This window comes from Caretta caretta, chromosome 22, assembly GCF_965140235.1.
Source record: "Caretta caretta isolate rCarCar2 chromosome 22, rCarCar1.hap1, whole genome shotgun sequence".
In the NCBI taxonomy this organism is placed as follows: Eukaryota; Metazoa; Chordata; order Testudines; family Cheloniidae; genus Caretta; species Caretta caretta.
This window is the reverse complement of record NC_134227.1, coordinates 22,435,505-22,457,045: the sequence shown is the minus strand read 5'-3', so window position 1 is coordinate 22,457,045 and position 21,541 is coordinate 22,435,505. Positions and strand designations below refer to the sequence as shown.

The 21,541-nt window shown below is 53.5% G+C and overlaps 2 protein-coding genes across 5 annotated transcripts in view; one reads left to right on the top strand and one right to left on the bottom strand.

Moving 5' to 3' along the window:
- Positions 1 to 328: 328 nt before the first annotated feature.
- On the bottom strand, positions 329 to 21,527 carry RNF214 (ring finger protein 214). Of its 4 annotated transcripts, none has more exons than XM_048827624.2 (17): positions 21,158 to 21,527; positions 16,021 to 16,093; positions 14,967 to 15,089; positions 13,787 to 14,363; positions 12,849 to 12,908; positions 11,940 to 12,080; positions 10,968 to 11,107; positions 9,791 to 9,859; positions 7,988 to 8,084; positions 7,416 to 7,504; positions 6,772 to 6,862; positions 4,574 to 4,672; positions 3,767 to 4,143; positions 2,592 to 2,724; positions 2,108 to 2,215; positions 1,441 to 1,536; positions 329 to 583 (listed from the first exon to the last, which is right to left on the bottom strand). In XM_048827624.2, exons 3-17 carry the CDS (start codon positions 15,077 to 15,079, stop codon positions 518 to 520), a joined length of 2,256 nt encoding a protein of 751 aa, XP_048683581.1. In that variant the 5' UTR covers positions 15,080 to 15,089; positions 16,021 to 16,093; positions 21,158 to 21,527; the 3' UTR covers positions 329 to 517. The 4 variants fall into 4 exon arrangements, with proteins under 4 accessions (XP_048683581.1, XP_048683580.1, XP_048683582.1 ...); XM_048827623.2 differs by lacking the exon at positions 21,158 to 21,527 and adding an exon at positions 16,945 to 17,225; XM_048827625.2 differs by lacking the exons at positions 16,021 to 16,093; positions 21,158 to 21,527 and adding an exon at positions 16,945 to 17,226.
- Positions 16,204 to 21,541, top strand: part of PCSK7 (proprotein convertase subtilisin/kexin type 7) — a 68,730-nt gene continuing 63,392 nt past the window's right edge. The window contains exon 1 of the mRNA XM_048827622.2: positions 16,204 to 16,354. The gene's annotated coding sequence lies outside the window, so the exon portion shown is untranslated. The remainder of the gene's footprint in view (positions 16,355 to 21,541) is intronic.

Here is a 21,541-nt window from a genome sequence, read left to right as displayed (position 1 = left end):
CGGCAGGGCAGTGTAGAGAACCCAGGTCTCCCACGCACTAGCCCTGCACTCCAATGACTAGACTAAGCTTCGCCTTCCCCCAAGAAGCCAGCACTGAATACTGGGCTGTTAATCTCAAGAGCCTCGGCACGCAGAGCTCTTCCACTACAAGGTGTGCGCCCAGACAGCCCAATGCAGTACCGAACAGCCGCGTTTCCCACAGCTCCTTCCAGGCTCCAACAACTGCAGAACAGCTCGGCCCACAGCATCTTGTGACAGACAGACACGAAAGCAACAAAGACAGCTAGGCTATAAAGCATGATCTGAAAAGGAGGAACGATATCAAATCTATGCATAATATACATACTTTTATTTATGAATTTGTATGTATACAGACTTTCTATACACACATTACCTACATAATAAAAATGTACATGTGTATACATGGTTGTATAAATATATAACTGTAGAAATCTCAGAACCGATCCTGCCTATTCACAGCGACGTCTCCAGTACAGATGCTTTGTTTGAGTGGCTGTCATTTGGGACTTGGACAAAAGGGGCAAGTGTCATTTGTGTTGGTTTGGGCCCAGAATTTGATGCACTGAAAAAGAGAGAGGCAATAAGGAGCCACCAGCCCAACTTGAAGGTGGTGTGTTATACAGAGATTCTATCAGTATCTTGCTGGTTTGGGGCACTATCTCCAAGGGATGGTCTGCTCCAGATTGCATCATTAAGATTTCTGCATCTGGGGGACCGAGTCCACAGCGGGGAGCTTTTTAACATGGCAGGATCACTAAGTTCTCCTAACACAAAAAGCAACCATTCATGCTCTATGTGCTTCCTGTTTCCTCCTTAGCCACAAAGGGCAGACAACTGGGCTTTGCCGCCCCACATTTCACTCTAGTGAACCATGGTTGAGATGTCTCCTGTACCGGCACTAAGATCAGCCTCTCCTCCCCCAGTTAACAATTCACAGCTCCCAAAGCGATGCACACTCAGTGGGGGCCAGCTCAGCAATTCACTCTCTATTCTAGAACCTTCGGCTGTGACCTACTCCAGAGCGGGACACAGTTTGGGTCTAACCCTCCAAACATGGAGAGGGCGAGAGAGAAGCATTTAGAGCACGAATCAGATGACTGTGCATTCTTAAAAACCGCAACGAAATGGCCACCTAAAGAGGGCAAACCTCCCAGCCCGAAGCGAAGACATGGAAAGGCTGGCTCACTGATTTCACCTGCCCCAGGGAGGACTATTCTTTCCTTTGGGAGCCTCATTTCCCAGGGGACTCCTGTCCCTTGCTCTGCATTTCCCACCAGCTCTGTTGGCTCCCCAGCCCAGGGGGAGGCTCAGCACCCTGAACCGCACAAGCCACGTAAGAGCATTTCCTGGCCAAGCAGCTGGTCCCTGCTGAGTGGCAGGAGGATGGTGTCCCAAGCCAGGGCTGTGCACTACACTTACCTCCTTGTGGAGCACGTGAGAACAGGCCATCGGGTGGAGCTCACTGGGCTGCACGAGTTTCTGGCACATTAGACACAGCTTACAGGTAGCAGGGGCCTGGGTCACAGCAGCAAGCGTGCACACAGAAATGAGAGTCACAGAAGCCCGGTCACCAGGCGCAGCTCTAAGTGTCCTGCATCCCCCAGGGTCCACATGGTGCCTCCTGTCCCCATCCCCACTAAGGAGGTACAGAGGGGGGCCTTGCCAGGGCTGAACATTTAAGTGGGGAAACCCTGGGGACAGGGAAGCGTACCGGCTATGTGGCACTGATCAGACCGTCTCCCTCAGGGCTCCGCTTGTTCATACTGCGATTGGGCTCTCTCCCGCCCCATGCCAGTGTTGCATGCTTGCCTATCCCAGGCACTGGTATGCCCCCTCAGGCCCTCACCTGTGCCCTGCTGTGGTGGCTGTTTCACTCCTTCCCCTTGTGCTGAGTGCTCATGGCGAGCAGATGGTGAGGTGCCTGGGCCCCTAGCCCTTCCCCCCGTCTCCAGTCTAAGGTTAGAGCCCAGAGCCTGCACTGAGGGTGCCGCCCAGCCTGTGGGGCACATTACAGGGGTGCACCCAGCGCCCTGCAGGCCATGCTGGGGAACATGCAGGAACGCCCAGGTAACTAAGAACATCTTACATGTGATGGTGTCCCTGGGTAAGACACCTGAGCCGGTGGCAGGAACATAGGGGCGCTGATCTGGGGCAGAGGAGCAGGAAACATGGGGGCCCTGATTCGGCCAAGTGGCTGTTAGCAAAGATGATAAAAGGTATTAGGCATGTTTTAGAGGGAGCGTTGAAGTCACCCCAGGGTATTTACAGGGGGGTGATGGAGACCAGCAGGGAGGGGACCTGTTGGACTCTGACTATCGCCTCCTTGGACAGGATGGAAAGCTGGGAGCTCCGGCTTTGCCTCTGTGGATGCCATTTGTTTCCTATGGAATGGCCCTGTACAGTAGCACAGATCAGACCCATGCTGTAGTTCGCTCCTGCCCAGCCCTCCTTTGACGAGCTCCAACCAACTGCCACGGGGCTGCCTTGTCCAGGAGCCGAATGCTGCCTCCTTCAATACAACCCCTCCCGCCACCACTTGGACCCTGACACTACTCATGCAGCTGACCCACCTGGGCACCCACTGCTGCACCCTGATGCTCGGCCAGCTTTGCTGCTACCAGCTGATTCAGCTCTTCCATGGTCAGCCCTGCCATGGTTCTCCTCGCTGTCTTTATCTGCTGCAGTATGTTCGTCAGCTGGGCCCTGAGGAGACAGCAAGCGGGTCAGGAGCACAAGTTCTGGTCCCAGGTGCCAGTCAGCTGGAAGGTCTGTTTCACCGTGGCAACCAGCACCCCTTCTAGCAAGGGACCTGAGATGCTGCCACAGGTTGGAGTCTGCCATGGCCTTTCCCTAACCACACGCTGAGGTCAGTCAGAGGTACCATTACTTGCCATGCTCTCCTCCAGAGGACAGCTGCAGCACGTGGACGACAGGGCACCAGTACTGTGGTTTCCATGCACTGATCCTCAGGGAACGCCTGGGAGGCAGGGCAGTACTATCGCCCCATGTTACAGGTGGGGGAACTGAGGCACAGAGATCAAATGATTTGTCCAAGGTCACACAGGGAGAATGTGTCACAGCTAGCACCCTACCCCGGGATCATGCTCTCATTGCACTGGAAATACTGGGATACCTTAGGGTGAGGCAAGTCTAGTGGCGCTAGTGAACCCAGAAAATCCATGTCCACCCAGAGAGCCCTGCAGTGGGGGCAAACAGCAGCAGCCATCCTTGCTGTTCGAACACACCAATGCAACACTACTGCGTGCTTTTATTCTGGGTCCCAGACTGCACCTCCCACCACAGCATCTGAGCCCCTTCCAGAAGGGTCTTCGCGAACACCGCAAAGTCTGTAACACACATCATGCACTGGCTTCAGTGCACTTCCCAACTGGTAGCAGAGTCAGTCCCAAGCCCTGGCCGAGCAGAGGAATAGAGGGATCTCCATTATGCAGACAGAAAGCTGAAGCACAGACAGTGAGGTACTGCTACGTCTGCTGAGCAGTTACGGATGCTGCTAGAGGACCCAAGGTCATTTGCGGAGAATGCTCTGTGCACTGCTTGGCCCTACCCTGGAACCGCTGTCGCACCGCATTCTCAGAGCTTGCTCCCACGCTCCAGACAAACACCTTGGAGCCTTTCCTATGGCACTGTTGGCTACACATTTTCGGAGACTCAAGTCCAGCCTCTTTTAATATCTCTGTTGCTACCCCACATGCAGGACCCCACCCCAGACAGGGACACTCACTTGTTACACTGGGGAAATCGAGCCAAGAGCTTCTCCAGGATCTTTTCCAGCTTATCGACCGGCTGTGGCCTGTGAAACTCATGAGCACCCTTGACTCCTCCGAGCCCTGGCGGAGGCGGGATAGAGGCAGCAGATGTCATGTGAGGGCTGTGGGTGCTGACAAGAGATGCCAATACAGGGCTGTTCCTCCCTTGGGAAGCAGGCAGAGGGGGTGAGGGCTGATTAGGCCTGGAGACGACAGGGTTAAGGAGCGGGAAGGAGAGCGCCCGAGGATCAGCACTGGGCATGACCATGGGAACCGGGACCGGCCCAATGGGGAACGGGAGCCTAGGAGTAAGGGATGGATTGGGCTGAAATGCCGGCATCATGAACTCTGTCTGAGAGAGAGAGAAGAGAATACCGGTTAGAATAGGCTCGTGGGAAACCAGCCAGGAACTCCTTCCACCCAGACCACAGACATGAAAACCAGGGGGAGTGAGTGGCAAGGAACCCACACCTCACAGATCCCCAGTTTCATCTCCCAGCCGGCCGATGAGTGCAGCTGCCATGCTATCACCAGAGGAACAAGGGGCACACTGTAACTTCTGAGCAGCCAACTGGCTAATACCATGAACATGTGCACGTGCCAGACCACTACCAAAGCCAGGGTTTGTGACCAGCCTGCACCTCCAGTCTGCCCAATACAGGCAACTGTCTACTGGGGTCAGCAGCGAGGCTCTCTGCTAGCCTTAGAAAAGCCCCGTGCATGAGTGACCAGGTACCCTTCACCCGGAGCATCTGGGCCAGGATTTGGGGCGTGACACTCACTTCTGATGGGGGTGGTGGCAGGGTGGGGGTTGGGATCTGTGGCAGGCTGCTCAGCTTTGCTCCATTCCTCACCAGCTGAATGTGAGCATTGAACTGGTCCTAAGAGAAAGAATGAAAAAACAAAACAAAACAAAAAACATAAGGGGTGTGTGTTACCAAACACTATCAGCCCAAGAGTCTCCCTCGCTCCAGCATGCCATGGCTGCCTGGGTGAAGGGTCCTAACAGCAAGCACCCGCTGGCTGATTCCACACCCTAACACAGCTACAGTTTTGCTGGACTGGACTGTATGGGGGAGGCAAAGGAATTGTTGCTTATGCAAAAGCCTCACCCCAGCCTCTGCTGCCATGTGGACATACTGGATTTCCAGATACTGGCACAGGGCAAGCTGAGGCGTAGCTATCCACGGTCAGTTCTGAGGGATAATCTGGGGTCACTGCATTTCTGTGGAGGACCATGTCCCCAGAGTACAGCTCACAAACCAAAAGAAAGAGTGATGATGTACAAACTTTCAAATGCAATCTCAGACACCCACTCAAGTGAATCCTATACACACGACTCAAGATGAGTCAAGTCCAGGACTAAATAGCTTTACTACAGAATGTTATTCAGGAAGAAAAGAGAAACAAGCCTACAAACCTCCTGGGGAGGTGATGATGCGGTATTCGAGGGCATTTTATGGTTAGACATCAGCCAGACATCAGCCAGATTCTCAGGCCTGCCTGAGTTGTCTTGCTTGCATTTTGTGTTTTAATTCCTAGGTCCTGACCCATCTGGACACGCCCATAATTAGTGTTTCCTATCTAATCAAGTTTATCTTTTACAATGCTCACTTATTTCACTTACTGATTGCATGCCCACCATAGAGTGGCTGGACAAGACAGATCATTTTATAACTGCCTTGCTATAGAAAGTAGTGCAGCTATTCGTGTGAGGAACAGATATATTTTAACAAATGGCAAAGTTATTGCCACAATAACATCACAGACCAAATCTGAGACTTTATTACAAAGAGAAGCTAAGTTTCTTCAGAACAGCACAAGGCAATGACCTTCAGCCCCACATAAAAAAAGACCCTGGCTGACCAAACATATCTTCAAAAGCCCTATGTTAGGAAGAGATTTCATTACAAATAATGTCCTATTACCAGCAGGACAGTGGGGTGGGAGGAGGTATTGTTTCATATTCTCTGTGTATATATAAAGTCTGCTGCAGTTTCCACGGTATGCATCTGATGAAGTGAGCTGTAGCTCACGAAAGCTCATGCTCAAATAAATTGGTTAGTCTCTAAGGTGCCACAAGTACTCCTTTTCTTATTACAAATAAGATCATACATGTGTATTATAACAGCCTCCATGTATTTTGTTAGAATATTTACATGAAAGCGTGTATTAACAATAGAGCAACTGAACGCCATAGACAAATACAGAGATGGGTTCTAGGTATACAGCCTGCCATGAAGGCAACAAGAACCCAAAAACTAACTATACACCCTATGTCACAGTTTCTCTTTGTCAGAGCAGCATTCTGAATTTACCTGAAAGTTTTCCTCTGTGTTTAGCTGTCCCCTAATTCAGTGGGTTCAAACTACAGAAGGACAGATTTAGACTGAATCTCAGGAAAAACTTCCCAATTGTAAGAACTGTAGGACAATCGAACAAACTGCCTATGGCAGTTTTGGAGGCTCCTTGACTGGAGGTTTTCAAAAGGAGGCTGGATCGCCATCTGCCTTCAATGGTTTAGACACAACAAATCCTGCATATTGGACTTGATGACTCTTGTGGTCCTTTCTAACCCTATGATTCTATGGTTTGAGACCATATCTGAGGCACAGCATTGTCAAGGTCATTAACACCTGGCCATTTGGGAATGTCCATTTTCATGCTCATTGACAGAGTTACGCAGTTATTCCTATTACCTGTTTAAGCAGTAAGTGTTGGCAATGTGGTTGGAGCTGTAGGAGATACAGAACAGGGACAGTATGAGTCCCGAATAGTTTAATCTAATGATTATTTAAGGGCTTGCTTGAGAACACCTGACAAGACTTGCAGAATCAATGAAGGGGTGGAGAGGGAAGGGGAAGGGAAGAGGAGAGGGAGAGAGAAATAAACCCAATCTAGTACTTAAATTTGGTTCATGTTCCCATTCCTCCCTCCTAAGTATTTTTAGGGGTTGCTTGATGCCCAGCAGAGACCCTACCCGGACACTTTCTTTGGTCATTCGTATCCTGTTCAGCCTCATTTCCCACTCCTGCTCGGGTTGTATGGTCTCCAGTGTGGGTGGCGCTGACCTACTCAGAGACAAGAAGAATTAAAAGCGAAAAGAGGGTTTGAGCCCATGTTGTTCGGTAGCAAAGTGGGAACAGCTACAAACAGAACAGACACACCTGTTTACACGTTACTCCCCATCATTTTTCTCCCAACCCTGCCCCTCTTCCCCTGTCCCTCCATTGCAACTCTAACCCACTTTCTTCTCAAAGCCAGGAAAGGAGGGTCCAATCCACACAGATTCCCCCTGTATAAGAGAGCAGAACTTCAGGTGTGGGAGTTAGGGCACAAGATGTGCATCTCCTGGATTCAGGTGAAGAAAACTACAGCACACAAACCTCAATAGATTTGGTGCATGACAGAGGCTCAGCAGACAAGAATATGGAATAGCTAAAGATTAAGGAAAAAACATGGAAAACTGGAACTCCACCATCCAGAGGACCTCAGGGCAGGAAACCTTAACTTGGTTGTAACAAAGTCTCTCACACTCAAACACAGACTAGTTGGGGTTTTAGGAGGGGATGAATAGGTGCAAACGGGGTTACTTTGCTCCCTATTGGCCTATACAGAACTCACCTGAGGTAGGTGAGGTGTAGCTCCGCCTCTTTTTCGGCTTCTTCTAGTTTCAGAACCAGCAGCTCCTTCCGGCTCTCCAAGGACAATATCTAATGGAGAGAGAGATCACACACATCGAGCTCATGTACTTGATTATCTCTGCAGGCCATGTTGCTCATCTTCCCAGGCTGAGCTTGTCACTTTGCACAGTGCTTAGCACGACGGGGCCCCAATCCTGACAAACATTCATCAGCAGATCACAGTGCAGTAATTTCTCTTGCCCCCTGTGAAGAGCAAGACCCATCCAAAGAGCCTGACACTCCACTGTTCCTTTCACCCCTTTTGCAGGGAAGACACCCACTGTACCATTCCCAGCCTGCCATGATTATTAACTCTAGGCCAGTGGTTCTCAATCCACGGCCCGCTTGTGGCCAAGTCAGCACACAGCTGCGGCCCATGTGACTTCTCAGGGCCATACAGGTAGTTCATCTATTGTGTGGATGTGGCCCACAATGGTAAATCAGTTGACAACTACTGGACTGTGCACTGTTCTGCATCAATCCATGACTTGCAACCATGTGGCTTATACCAACCTCTGCTTTCCAAGCCCTTTCTGTTTCCTCCAGGATGTTCCTATTGATCTCATTGTGCTGGTTCTTCAGCTTATCTAGTTCCATCTCCCATACCTCCCTAGAAGCAAAAGCAGAACACGTCTGTTTACGCACTAGTGTGACATGCTGACTGGCAACCTGGGACCACAGAACCGCCAAAATGTTGGGTAAGCTGCCAGTACATTCCTTGGATTGCACCCAGGATTGCACCCAGTTTGCAGACTATGGCAGCAATGACCTTCATCAGACATGTAGAGGCCGTAGATCTCAAGACCAAGCTGGCTCAGTGTATACAAGTGACCAGTCATTTCAGAGCAGGACATTGAACATCTTACTCTGAAATGGCACCACTGAATCAGCCATGGAGATCCTTGCAAACTTTCGTTCCTCAAAGTTACACCTTCTAAGACGGGGTTCAAAGATGGTAGTAATGAACGGTCCATTCTCCTTCTCTTTGTCTCTGGGGGGGGGGGGGGGGGGGGAAGAGAGAGACGGCTGCCTAACTGTGCTGAAGGTTACTCCTGTCCAAGTTTGGCAGAAAGAAAGACCACATGTCTGAACTAGAAAGAGACCTGAAAATGATGTGGGGGTTCCAGTGGATCACAAATTGAATATAAGTCAGCAACGAGCTGCAGTTGTGAAAAAGGCAAATATCATTCTGGGGTGTATTAACAGGACTGTCGTATGAAAGACATAGGAGGTAATTGTCCCGCTTTACTCAGCACTGGTGAGGCCTCACCTGCAGAACTGTATCTAGTTCTGGGTGCCGCACTTCAAGAAAGAAGTGGATAAGCTGGAGAAAGTCCAGAGGAGAGCAACAACGATAGAAGTCTTAGAAAACTTGACCGATGAGGAAAGGTTAAAAAAAGGGGGCGTTTCGTCATGAGAAAAGACGACTGAGGGGGACCTGGGAACAGTCTTCCAATACATTAAGGGCAGGGATCAGTGGCTCTCCATGTCCACTGAAGGGAAGACAAGAAGTAATGGGCTTAATCTGCAGAAAGGGAGATTTAGGTTAGATTAGGAAAAACTTTCTAACTATAAGGATAGTTAAGCTCTAGAAGGGGCTTTCAATGGAGGTTGTAGAATTCCCGTGATTGGAGGTTTTTAAGAACAGGCTGGACAAACACCTGTCAGGGGAGGTCTAGGTTTACTGGTCCTGCCTCAGTGCAGGAAGCTGGACTAGATGGCCTCTTGAGGTCCCTTCCAGATGAATCAAAACCCCTGATCCAAACAGCCCAAACTCTGAAGAAGTTCTATCTTTAGGGTCTTATATTACTGCCCATTACTATTATCTGAGCACCCAAGTTTGGCTCTGGATCAGAACTTTGAAGCTTGAACTTGTCTCTACTCAGAACATAAATACTCCAAAGTTAAAAACAGCATTAGGGCAAAAGTATATGGCATACCTAGTTTGACCTCTGCAAGCACAAGTTCAGTTACAGGTAGAGGTGACAAAGTCATTCTGTATGGCCTAATTCTCATCCACACCAGTGAAGCACTTGGCAGTCTCTGCTCATGAGAAGCCTGTGCATAACACAGGTAGGGACTGATGGGCATTGGCAGAGCTGGGGAGGAAACAAAAAGCATGCACACTATCCCACGTGCCTCTAGCCCGCATTATCAGCCTCTCACTTGGAGCATCACATTCACCCACAGGGAAAAAGGTGAAGCAAGTCTCACTTTGGAGCTAGTGCGTGTGATTTAATGTTTCCAATGAATTAAGGGGACGGGAATGGAAGGAGAGCACTCCACAGAACTGATTTTATAAAAACAGAGTCCTACTTTTCATCAGACTGCTCTGCGATTAGAGAAACAATTTTATTTTCCTTCTCCTCCTGTTCTTTCAGTAACCTGCAAAAGGGAGAAAGGACAGACCAAGTCACTTACTGCAAGTGTGGAGCCTTTCACTTATCACTGCTACAGGGCTCAGAACTAAAAGCACATCAAAGTCAGGAGCTCCATACAGTGATCTACATTGAGAAATCAACCACATCAGTATTTTTGTAAGGATTCCAGTGATGCTTTCAGGGGAGCATAATCTTCGCTATATCATGAAATTGTGCAAAGAAAGTCATTGTCCAAGGACCGGTTTATTTGCAGAGGGACACACAGGAAGTGGATTTGGTACTTGGATTATTATTATTAAGAAGGTAGTTTTAGAAGGACTGTTTAGAAAAATGCAATGGCTGTGCTCTTCAAAATAAGACCTACAGCATGGGACAGTTGATGATACACTTTGGGAGAGAGTTTAAGATCATCCCCTCCCTTCTCCCAAAAGGAACCCAAAGTACTTTACAAAGTATGAGCCAAATTCTGCTCACTTTATCCATGTAACAGTCCCATTGGAACCAGTGAGGCAATTTTCATGAGAAAGGCAAGCAGCATCTGGCCCTAGAGAAGAACAGCAGCTGTTTTACAGTGCATCCCAACTCAACCCTCCACAGCAGCTCAGGGTGAGCAGCAAGGAACAACTCAGCCACCCAAAACTGTTAGCTGTCTATAGGGCACCCATCCATGCAGCATCTGAGCAAACCATCCACAGGGGTAACTCTGGGTAGACAGGGAGTCATCAATCAAACTGAAATTGGGCCACAACACCAAGATGGCAAAGCACCAAAGGACTGAGTGACCCCAACTACTCAGGGCTTCAGCTGTATGTCTCCTTTGTCAAGATCAGTCAGCATTTACAGCCAACAACCTTGACATTGTCTCTTGGAAAATACATTCATTTTGGGGAGCCTTTGTATACTTAGATCTACTACAGACAGAGTTGCTTAAAACCTGAACAGACCTCCCCTAATATATTAAAATACATACTGCTAGAGATACTTTTGACAGTCCAGAAAGGTCGCATGGTGGTGCGGTCTCTATCTAGTGCATCAAACTAACCAGAGGGGGCCCTAGTGTTCAGTCACACACAGTTTTATTTCAATAAACACTTGGTCTCCCACAGGAATACCTTCTGCCTTTCTCACAGAGCTTCTCAATTTCGGCTTTCAGATCCTGCTCCTTTTGCAAGAATTCTTTCTTCTCTTTCTCCATCTTCTTCTTGGTCTCTTCTCGTTTGATCGTCACATCCTGAATGGCCTTCAAGATCTCCTAGAGTATAGCCACCACCAAGCAAATAAAGAACATAAGCTCACCACAAGATTGTTTTTTTAAATTCTGAACTTGGTACAAGTAATTATGCACACAATTAAATGTGCCACAAAAGGGTTTTAAAAGATTAATGTTAGAACATTAGTTAAGCGAGGCAATGGGCTGAGACTTATGAACAGGAAACTAGAATCTGCTGTACATGACAGATGAGTGGTCTACGTCACAGGTTTTCGTGCAGGGAGGAGTGGGGGGTTCACAAACAGGTGTCAGGGGTTAATAACCTTCCTCCCTTTCTTTAAATCTAGTTGAGAGGATGTGCTGAAGCTTCTTTCTGTTCTGACAAGGGGTCACAGTATGGAAGAAGAGGCTGAGAACCACTGGTCTAATCCAATGGCTCTCAAGCTGCAGGCCACACTGGTCACACAGTGCTAACTCTCCTTGTTCCCAGCTCCTGTGATTCATACATGAAACACTTCCCTAGTGCTATTGCTGCTGTTGTCATGGGGATGTTAGGAAATCATGAACGGGAAGGGACCTGACCACGACATGCTGTTTATTCAGATGTAGTTACATAATTAAAGATTTGGAAAAGTCGACATCTAAACAAGTCCTTAGCCCTGACTCTCGCCGTGACCAATATCTGATGCTTAGAAGAATCCCCACACACTTGGCAAGTTGTGCTATGTTCCCCATAAGAGAAATCCCTGCCTGACCTCTCCAAGCAGCATCTTGTGCTCTGCAGCATAGCACTGGATTACCCCAGTTTAGCAGTACAATTGTGAATGGTGCTGGGCAGGCTGGATGTTGAGAGAAAAAGTGCTTCATCTGATACCTGGTGATTCTTCATCTCTTCTTCCCGACGTTGCTGGAGCTGCTTGAGCTGCACCTGGAGTTGATTCTCCACCTGCCTCTGTTTGTCTAGCACTTCCTGGTAACGTTCCTTCAACAAAGCCCTCTCAGACATCATTTTGCCCTGTAATGGACAAACGTGTAGGTAAATGTTTCCTCTCACCTACTGCATCAAAGAGAATGATACAGACAGACCTGTCATGCAGTACAAAGTGATGATGCATCCGATGAAGTGAGCTGTAGCTCACGAAAGCTTATGCTCAAATAAATTTGTTAGTCTCTAAGGTGCCACAAGTCCTCCTGTTCTTTATACGATATTAACGTTTCCCAACCTAACACGAGTGCTATGACAATTCATGTCAAACTCTTTGGGAACAAAGGAGCTCAAAAAGAGCAAGGGTGAGGGAGATTTGGAAAGAAATAAGTCAGTGGTATTTCAACAGCCTTGTGGCCAAAGTGAAATAAAGGTAGGTCCAAGGTATCATATTGTAAGAAAAACAACAGGGCTTGAACCCTGGGTCCTGGCTTAGACCCACCACCTTATGGGGTCCCGGGACCCTGAGTTAGCATGATTTGTGCTTAGACAGAAGGGGGCTAGGCTTGAGCCTGAATCCGGAGCTACACTGCAGTATAGACACACCCAATGTCATTTTACCTGTAAGTAAACAGAGAGGATTTAGGGCCTCATTTTCAGTGGTCCCGTTGGGATCCTGAGTTCCCACTGACTTCACTGAGTTGGAAACCCTGATAACAGAGAATGGAGGCCTCCTCAGGCCTGAGTAACTTGCCCAGTGACAGAGTTAGTAAAAGATCTGTGATCGGAACCCAGGAATTTGAGAAGTAGTCCCCTGTTCTAATCACAAGACTGGCTGTTCTTTAGTATTGTACTCACCAAGTTCTTTTCAATATCTTGATCTGTGTTCACCTCCATGTCAGCAGTCTTGAAGTCAGTCTGCAAAGGTAGAAATGATTACTTGTGTTAGAGCTCTTTGGAGGTGCAAGCAATAGTTTCATGCACAAACAGTTCCCACTTTTAGAGGAACTTTTAGTTGTCTCCTGAGCCAGCCCTGACACCATTTCATTCATCAGCCTTGAAGAAACATTAGACAACCGGGCAGCACGACTGGGACCAGACTCAGTGCTCACATCAGTTGGTGCTCATAATTCCCCCACCCTCTTTTTTGTTTACAAAAGACAATACGCACATACTGTAACTGATTTTACGAGGTACAGAGGCATGTATTGCTTTGTATCGGGAATGCCTGCAGTTCATTTCACTCATTACTATGCTATCTGCCATTCTCACATCCTTCCCTCCTACAAAATAGCTGACATCTGTAACACCCTACCAAGGAAAGAGCCCTTCCAGGGAGCCTAGAAAATGACCTCTACAAACCAGGGAAATCAGAAACCATTCAGAATAGACACAGAAGCTTTAATTCTTCCTGCTACAAGAGGCATATATCGCATGAACGTTTTGGCAAAGGACAACAAGGATTGTTCCAAACCTAAGAAGATTACTGGATTTTAAAAGGGATCCTGTCTCTAGGAAGAGTTCCAGCAGGATCCTCTGCCACATCACATACTGTGGATTGGTGGATTAAAAGGCCCTATGGAGCTATTAAGCATTTACTTGCCTGAAACAAACAAAACAACCAGAAAACCAGAAGAGCTTGCCTGGTGCACACAGCAGGCTCTCAGTTGGGAATCAGTGCTTCTGTCTTCCACCTCCGCAACACTGCCCCCTCCCCCTCCCCCTCCCCCCCCAATCAAAAAACCCAAGCTAGAGAAAACTCAAGCTTCATGAACATAAGGAAACTGGTACCTGACCTGCACTGCAATGTTCTGAGAGGGCTTCTGGGATGAAGCTTTCTGATCTGAGTCCTGCGCAACTCTGCTGTTTTCAATCCCATTCTCCCCATTTGGTGGCACTTTCAGGGGTTTACTATCCAGCTCCAGTCCCCTATCCCCTCTGGCCTGCTGCAAGTGTGAAGCTTCCAGTTCACCTTCAGAGCAATTATTGGTAGCATATTGCTGTTCTGCATGGACATCAACCTGGAAGTGCAGAGAAACTGTTTGCAGATTTTCCCCAGTCAGCAAGGTTCTTTCTTCTTCCACCGCACTGTCTGAACCCTCTGAACCAGACTGATAAAGCTCTTCATTTGAGGAACACGCCTGCGTCTCTCTGGAAACAGCACCAGAGTGTCCTACCGCTCTGGGCATAGGTTCTTCTCCTTTGTTCTCTGCAGCCAGCAGTGATGCATCAGTCAGCAATATCCCAGGATCACTTTCTGCTCCTCCTGAATGAGCATCTCCTGTACTCTCACTTGTTATTGGTTGGCTATGATCGGCAGCTTCCAATGATAGGGGATCATTCTCATTTTCTTGTATAGAAAGGTCACTTATGCTATTCAAAAGAAACAGATACTAATCCATACTTTGCATTCCGATTGCATCTTTCACCCAAGTCTCTAAATAAGTGCTTTAAAAAGTATATCCCACAATCAACCTGTGCGGTAGTTCAATGTTCTCATATTACAGATGGGGAAACTGAGATAGAGGAGAAGCAACTTATCCAAGCCCACACGGCAAGTCTGTGGCAGAGCCAAAATCTCAGACCAAGGAGACCCAAGTTACCATTAGGCCACGCTCCCACATTTGCTCTATTTATCGTACACTCTTTAATTGGTTCCATTCTCTTTGCTGGTAGGGATTTTAGAAACTTTCACTCAGAATCTACAACTAGAACACCATACCCATCACTGGGCTGTAGGGAGAAGAGGACTAGTAGAGAAATGGTCTTCAGTTTTCCCCCACTGTCTATGCCCTCCATATGCTGTCTTAAAACAAACTAGTTCAATAAGTTAACAACACATTAGACTTCTGCCACTAAGGTCCGTGCTGCTTTTGCAGAAGTAAGAGGCCATTCAAAGGAACCATTTGATTGATTTTGTGCACAAACCATCAGCGAGCGACCTGACACATACACACACACACCCCTACACCCTACCTCACAGGCAAACTGTCAAGTTCTTTGTATGGGTCTGATTCTCGCGGGGCCAGCTGGCCAGCAGTGGATTTCTCAGGAACTGGCACCTCATCCTTGGTTTGCTCTGACGCCATAGTCCTTTCACTGCAGTTAAAAAATATCATTAGTATTACAGAAGCCCATAGAGGTCCCTGGCAATATGAGGGCCCCCTTGTGCTAAGGACTATATGAACATGTCATAAGAATCCCCACTGCAAAGAGTTTACAGTCAACTCAGACAAGACAAAGGGTCGAAAAAAGAATGTATCGCTATCAGCATTTTACAGATGGGAAACATGAAGCATTAAAAAGAGATACATTTCCTATTTATTTATAACTTTAAAAGTATAGGACATTACAACAAAGACAAACCTGTTTAAAACAGAATCTCTGGGAACCATTAAAGTGGATATATCTGTATATGGCATCTACAGACATTGTGGGTTATTACCACCAGACATCAGTTAACAGATGAGTAAAGATAAAATCACTAAAATGACAGCTGTACCATCTTCTAATATTAAAGAGATCAATAGGGTCTCAGTGACAACCACACACAAACTATGAAACAGGAAACAAGTAACTGCTGATGAAGCATGATACCAGTATCCCTTTTCACCAAATACTCGACCCGTGGGGCTGTCCCACGGCAACCTTGCAAACATGCAATATACACAATACAGGACTATCCAGTGTGACTCATTTCAGAGTAGCAGCTGTGTTAGTCTGTATCCGCAAAAAGAAAAGGAGGACTTGTGGTACCTTAGAGACTAACAAATTTATGAGAGCACAAGCTTTCGTGAGCTACAGCTCACTTCATCGGATGTTGGTCTCTAAGGTGCCACAAGTCCTCCTTTTCTTTTTGCAGTGTGACTCAATCTCTTTACAGTCTGAGACCAGCTGAAATTCTTCAGTGGATATTTGACAAACAAGTCTATATATTTGCACGGGGAGGAACACATGGATTTCATACACAGCGTTCTCAGTTTTAAGAGCTCGTCTACACCAGAAAAATGGGTCGGGGGCATGAACTAACCTCAGCCTGCTGCTTGGTGTAGATGCACAGCAAGGCCTTTTCCCTCAAGGGGCAGGCTGAGTCCCACCCGAGGCTGGTCGAGAGAGGAAAGAGGTGTTGCAAAGCAGCCACGTGAGAAACAGAAGGTGTGAGGAGGCGGAGCTCAGTGAACGCACCCTGAGCGGCCCCCCTCCGCCCACTCTGACAAGCCTGGACCCCGCCACTGCCCCCGGGAGCGGGGCCCCTGAAGCGCAGAGGAGAAGGTGACGCTGCGGGAACCAGGCTCCCCCCTGGCCGGGGGCACGGCTGGGCCCGTAGCGACTGTGGAGAAGGGGCAGGTCCCCCCCAGGGACAGGTGCTGGAGCAGCGGCTTCTTGGATGGGGGGGGCCCGGGCCGGGGGGGCCCCTGCCCAGGGAAGGGGGGAGCAGCCACTGTCGTGGGGGTGGGGCCGGGGGCTTCTCAGGCAGGCGCCAGGGGGGCTCTTGGGGCAGAAGATGGGGAGCTTGCTCAGACACCCCCCATTGGGGCAGGGACGGGGACCCCCCCCAGGGCGGGGAGGGAGAAGGGGGGCCGGGGGGGAGAAGGGACCCCCCAGGGCGGGGGGGAGAAGGGGGGCCGGGGGGGAGAAGGGACCCCCCAGGGCGGGCGGGAAAAGGGGGGCCGGGGGGACCCCCCAGGGCGGGCGGGAGAAGGGGGGCCGGGGGGACCCCCCAGGGCGGGGGGGGAGAAGGGGGGCCGGGGGGGAGGACACCCCCCAGGGCGGGCGGGAAAAGGGGGGCCGGGGGGGGAGAAGGGGGGCCGGGGGGGAGAAGGGACCCCCCAGGGCGGGCGGGAAAAGGGGGGCCGGGGGGACCCCCCAGGGCGGGGGGGGAGAAGGGGGGCCGAAGGGCGGGGACCCCCCGAGGGGGAGGGGCGCGGAGGCCGGGCCGGGGCCGCGCACCCACCTGCGGCCGGAGCCAGGCCTCGCAGCGCCCCCTCGCCGGACACTTCCTGGGCCGCTCGCCGAGGAACCGGCGGAGCGAGCGGGGCGAAAAGGCGGCGCCCCCGCCGGCCGGAGCTGGCTCCGCTCCCGAGAGCGCCCCCTGCGGCCGGAGGTCCGGCCCCGGCGGACACGGGACCTGTCCCTGGGCGCTGTTGACAGCGACCCGCTAGAGACCCTAGAGAGCTCGCCCCGGGAGCCCGCTAGAGACCCTAGAGAGCTCGCCCCGGGAACCCGCTAGAGACCCTAGAGAGCTCGCCCCGGGAGCCCGCTAGAGACCCTAGAGAGCTCGCCCCGGAAGCCCGCTAGAGACCCTAGAGAGCTCGCCCCGGGAGCCCGCTAGAGACCCTAGAGAGCTCGCCCCGGGAGCCCGCTAGAGACCCTAGAGAGCTCGCCCCGGGAGCCCGCTAGAGACCCTAGAGAGCTCGCCCCGGGAACCCGCTAGAGACCCTAGAGAGCTCGCCCCGGGAGCCCGCTAGAGACCCTAGAGAGCTCGCCCCGGGAGCCCGCTAGAGACCCTAGAGAGCTCGCCCCGGGAGCCCGCTAGAGACCCTAGAGAGCTCGCCCCGGGAACCCGCTAGAGACCCTAGAGAGCTCGCCCCGGGAGCCCGCTAGAGACCCTAGAGAGCTCGCCCCGGAAGCCCGCTAGAGACCCTAGAGAGCTCGCCCCGAGAGCCCGCTAGAGACCCTAGAGAGCTCGCCCCGGGAGCCCGCTAGAGACCCTAGAGAGCTCGCCCCGGGAGCCCGCTAGAGACCCTAGAGAGCTCGCCCCGGGAGCCCGCTAGAGACCCTAGAGAGCTCGCCCCGGGAGCCCGCTAGAGACCCTAGAGAGCTCGCCCCGGGAGCCCGCTAGAGACCCTAGAGAGCTCGCCCCGGGAGCCCGCTAGAGACCCTAGAGAGCTCGCCCCGGGAGCCCGCTAGAGACCCTAGAGAGCTCGCCCCGGGAGCCCGCTAGAGACCCTAGAGAGCTCGCCCCGGGAGCCCGCTAGAGACCCTAGAGAGCTCGCCCCGGGAGCCCGCTAGAGACCCTAGAGAGCTCGCCCCGGGAGCCCGCTAGAGACCCTAGAGAGCTCGCCCCGGGAGCCCGCTAGAGACCCTAGAGAGCTCGCCCCGGGAGCCCGCTAGAGACCCTAGAGAGCTCGCCCCGGGAGCCCGCTAGAGACCCTAGAGAGCTCGCCCCGGGAACCCGCTAGAGACCCTAGAGAGCTCGCCCCGGGAGCCCGCTAGAGACCCTAGAGAGCTCGCCCCGGGAACCCGCTAGAAACCCTAGAGAGCTCGCCCCGGGAACCCGCTAGAGACCCTAGAGAGCTCGCCCCGGGAGCCCGCTAGAGACCCTAGAGAGCTCGCCCCGGGAACCCGCTAGAGACCCTAGAGAGCTCGCCCCGGGAGCCCGCTAGAGACCCTAGAGAGCTCGCCCCGGGAGCCCGCTAGAGACCCTAGAGAGCTCGCCCCGGGAGCCCGCTAGAGACCCTAGAGAGCTCGCCCCGGGAGCCCGCTAGAGACCCTAGAGAGCTCGCCCCGGGAGCCCGCTAGAGACCCTAGAGAGCTCGCCCCGGGAACCCGCTAGAGACCCTAGAGAGCTCGCCCCGGGAACCCGCTAGAGACCCTAGAGAGCTCGCCCCGGGAGCCCGCTAGAGACCCTAGAGAGCTCGCCCCGGGAACCCGCTAGAAACCCTAGAGAGCTCGCCCCGGGAACCCGCTAGAGACCCTAGAGAGCTCGCCCCGGGAACCCGCTAGAGACCCTAGAGAGCTCGCCCCGGGAACCCGCTAGAGACCCTAGAGAGCTCGCCCCGGGAACCCGCTAGAGACGCTAGAAACCCTAGAGAGCTCGCCCCGGGAGCCCGCTAGAGACCCTAGAGAGCTCGCCCCGGGAGCCCGCTAGAGACCCTAGAGAGCTCGCCCCGGGAACCCGCTAGAGACCCTAGAGAGCTCGCCCCGGGAACCCGCTAGAGACCCTAGAGAGCTCGCCCCGGGAGCCCGCTAGAGACCCTAGAGAGCTCGCCCCGGGAGCCCGCTAGAGACCCTAGAGAGCTCGCCCCGGGAGCCCGCTAGAGACCCTAGAGAGCTCGCCCCGGGAGCCCGCTAGAGACCCTAGAGAGCTCGCCCCGGGAACCCGCTAGAGACCCTAGAGAGCTCGCCCCGGGAGCCCGCTAGAGACCCTAGAGAGCTCGCCCCGGGAACCCGCTAGAAACCCTAGAGAGCTCGCCCCGGGAACCCGCTAGAGACCCTAGAGAGCTCGCCCCGGGAGCCCGCTAGAGACCCTAGAGAGCTCGCCCCGGGAACCCGCTAGAGACCCTAGAGAGCTCGCCCCGGGAGCCCGCTAGAGACCCTAGAGAGCTCGCCCCGGGAGCCCGCTAGAGACCCTAGAGAGCTCGCCCCGGGAGCCCGCTAGAGACCCTAGAGAGCTCGCCCCGGGAGCCCGCTAGAGACCCTAGAGAGCTCGCCCCGGGAGCCCGCTAGAGACCCTAGAGAGCTCGCCCCGGGAACCCGCTAGAGACCCTAGAGAGCTCGCCCCGGGAGCCCGCTAGAGACCCTAGAGAGCTCGCCCCGGGAACCCGCTAGAAACCCTAGAGAGCTCGCCCCGGGAACCCGCTAGAGACCCTAGAGAGCTCGCCCCGGGAACCCGCTAGAGACCCTAGAGAGCTCGCCCCGGGAACCCGCTAGAGACCCTAGAGAGCTCGCCCCGGGAACCCGCTAGAGACGCTAGAAACCCTAGAGAGCTCGCCCCGGGAGCCCGCTAGAGACCCTAGAGAGCTCGCCCCGGGAGCCCGCTAGAGACCCTAGAGAGCTCGCCCCGGGAACCCGCTAGTGACCCTAGAGAGCTCGCCCCGGGAACCCGCTAGAGACCCTAGAGAGCTCGCCCCGGGAACCCGCTAGAGACCCTAGAGAGCTCGCCCCGGGAGCCCGCTAGAGACCCTAGAGAGCTCGCCCCGGGAACCCGCTAGAAACCCTAGAGAGCTCGCCCCGGGAACCCGCTGGAGACCCTAGAGAGCTCGCCCCGGGAGCCCGCTAGAGACCCTAGAGAGCTCGCCCCGGGAACCCGCTAGAGACCCTAGAGAGCTCGCCCCGGGAACCCGCTAGAGACCCTAGAGAGCTCGCCCCGGGAGCCCGCTAGAGACCCTAGAGAGCTCGCCCCGGGAGCCCGCTAGAGACCCTAGAGAGCTCGCCCCGGGAGCCCGCTAGAGACCCTAGAGAGCTCGCCCCGGGAACCCGCTAGAGACCCTAGAGAGCTCGCCCCGGGAACCCGCTAGAGACCCTAGAGAGCTCGCCCCGGGAACCCGCTAGAGACGCTAGAGAGCTCGCCCCGGGAGCCCGCTAGAAACCCTAGAGAGCTCGCCCCGGGAGCCCGCTAGAGACCCTAGAGAGCTCGCCCCGGGAGCCCGCTAGAGACCCTAGAGAGCTCGCCCCGAGAGCCCGCTAGAGACCCTAGAGAGCTCGCCCCGGGAGCCCGCTAGAGACCCTAGAGAGCTCGCCCCGGGAGCCCGCTAGAGACCCTAGAGAGCTCGCCCCGGGAGCCCGCTAGAGACCCTAGAGAGCTCGCCCCGGGAACCCGCTAGAGACCCTAGAGAGCTCGCCCCGGGAACCCGCTAGAGACGCTAGAAACCCTAGAGAGCTCGCCCCGGGAGCCCGCTAGAGACCCTAAAGAGCTCGCCCCGGGAACCCGCTAGAGACGCTAGAAACCCTAGAGAGCTCGCCCCAGGAGCCCGCTAGAGACCCTAGAGAGCTCGCCCCGGGAGGGAGCTCTACAGAAATCCCGCCTTTGCAAGCATGGGATTTCCAGCAAACCCGGCCACATCCAGAGCTGATCACGGAACCTGCCCGGGGCTCACAGGACGGGGCAGCAGAAGCCCCAGCAGGGAATTAGATCTTGTCAAGAGACAGCGGGACACGCCCAGACCAATACCCAGACTGACTCCTTCCCCCGCGGTGACTGATCGGTACTGGGCGGGGGTCACACCCTCGCCCGTGGGCCCCTTGCTCTCGCTGCAGGGCCTAGGGGGAGAGCTGCTGTCAAACAGGCGCCTGTCCCCGGGGGGGGCCGGTACCCAGCCCCAGGGAGATGCTGGGAGTGAAAGTGACCTGGGTGCAGGGCTGGAGAGAGGAGACACAGCCCTGCCATGCCCCGGGGTTCCCAACCCCTGGGATTGGCCTGGAGTCTCCAGGAACCAAAGATTAACCTTTAGCTTGGGATGAAACCTCCAGGAATACAGCCACCACAACGGGCCACCCTGGGTGGAGAGCGCCTGGGCCCAGGGCTTACAAGGGGCCCGGGGAGCCCCACAGGGTGCTGCACGGTCCCTCCCAGGGGTGCCCCCCCGAGTCACCGGAGCTGGTCCCACCCAGCCCCTGGCCCCCCAACAGGGGCAGTGGCTGCAGGCCCCAGAGAGCCACCAGCGCGGGCCCCGCCCAGCGGCCCGAGAACGAAGCCCGCGGGCGATACACGCTGGCCACGTGGGTCCTAGAGCCAGCCCCGGGGGCGCTGCAGGGGAGCGGGGCCCCCCAGGACCCCGCCCGGAGCCCCCGGCCCTGCAGCGGGGGGCCGGCCGGCGCGGCGCAGCTGG

Excerpts from the sequence above, each read along its gene's own strand:
- RNF214 (XM_048827624.2), bottom strand. The coding sequence starts at position 15,079 with ATGGCGTCAGAGCAAACCAAGGATGAGGTGCCAGTTCCTGAGAAATCC. Across the intron at positions 8,085-9,790 it reads GCAGAGCAGTCTGATGAAAA|GGAGGTATGGGAGATGGAAC; the intron begins GTAGGACTCTGT and ends TTTTGCTTCTAG. Across the intron at positions 2,725-3,766 it reads CGATTTCCCCAGTGTAACAA|GGCCCAGCTGACGAACATAC; the intron begins GTGAGTGTCCCT and ends CTGTCTCCTCAG.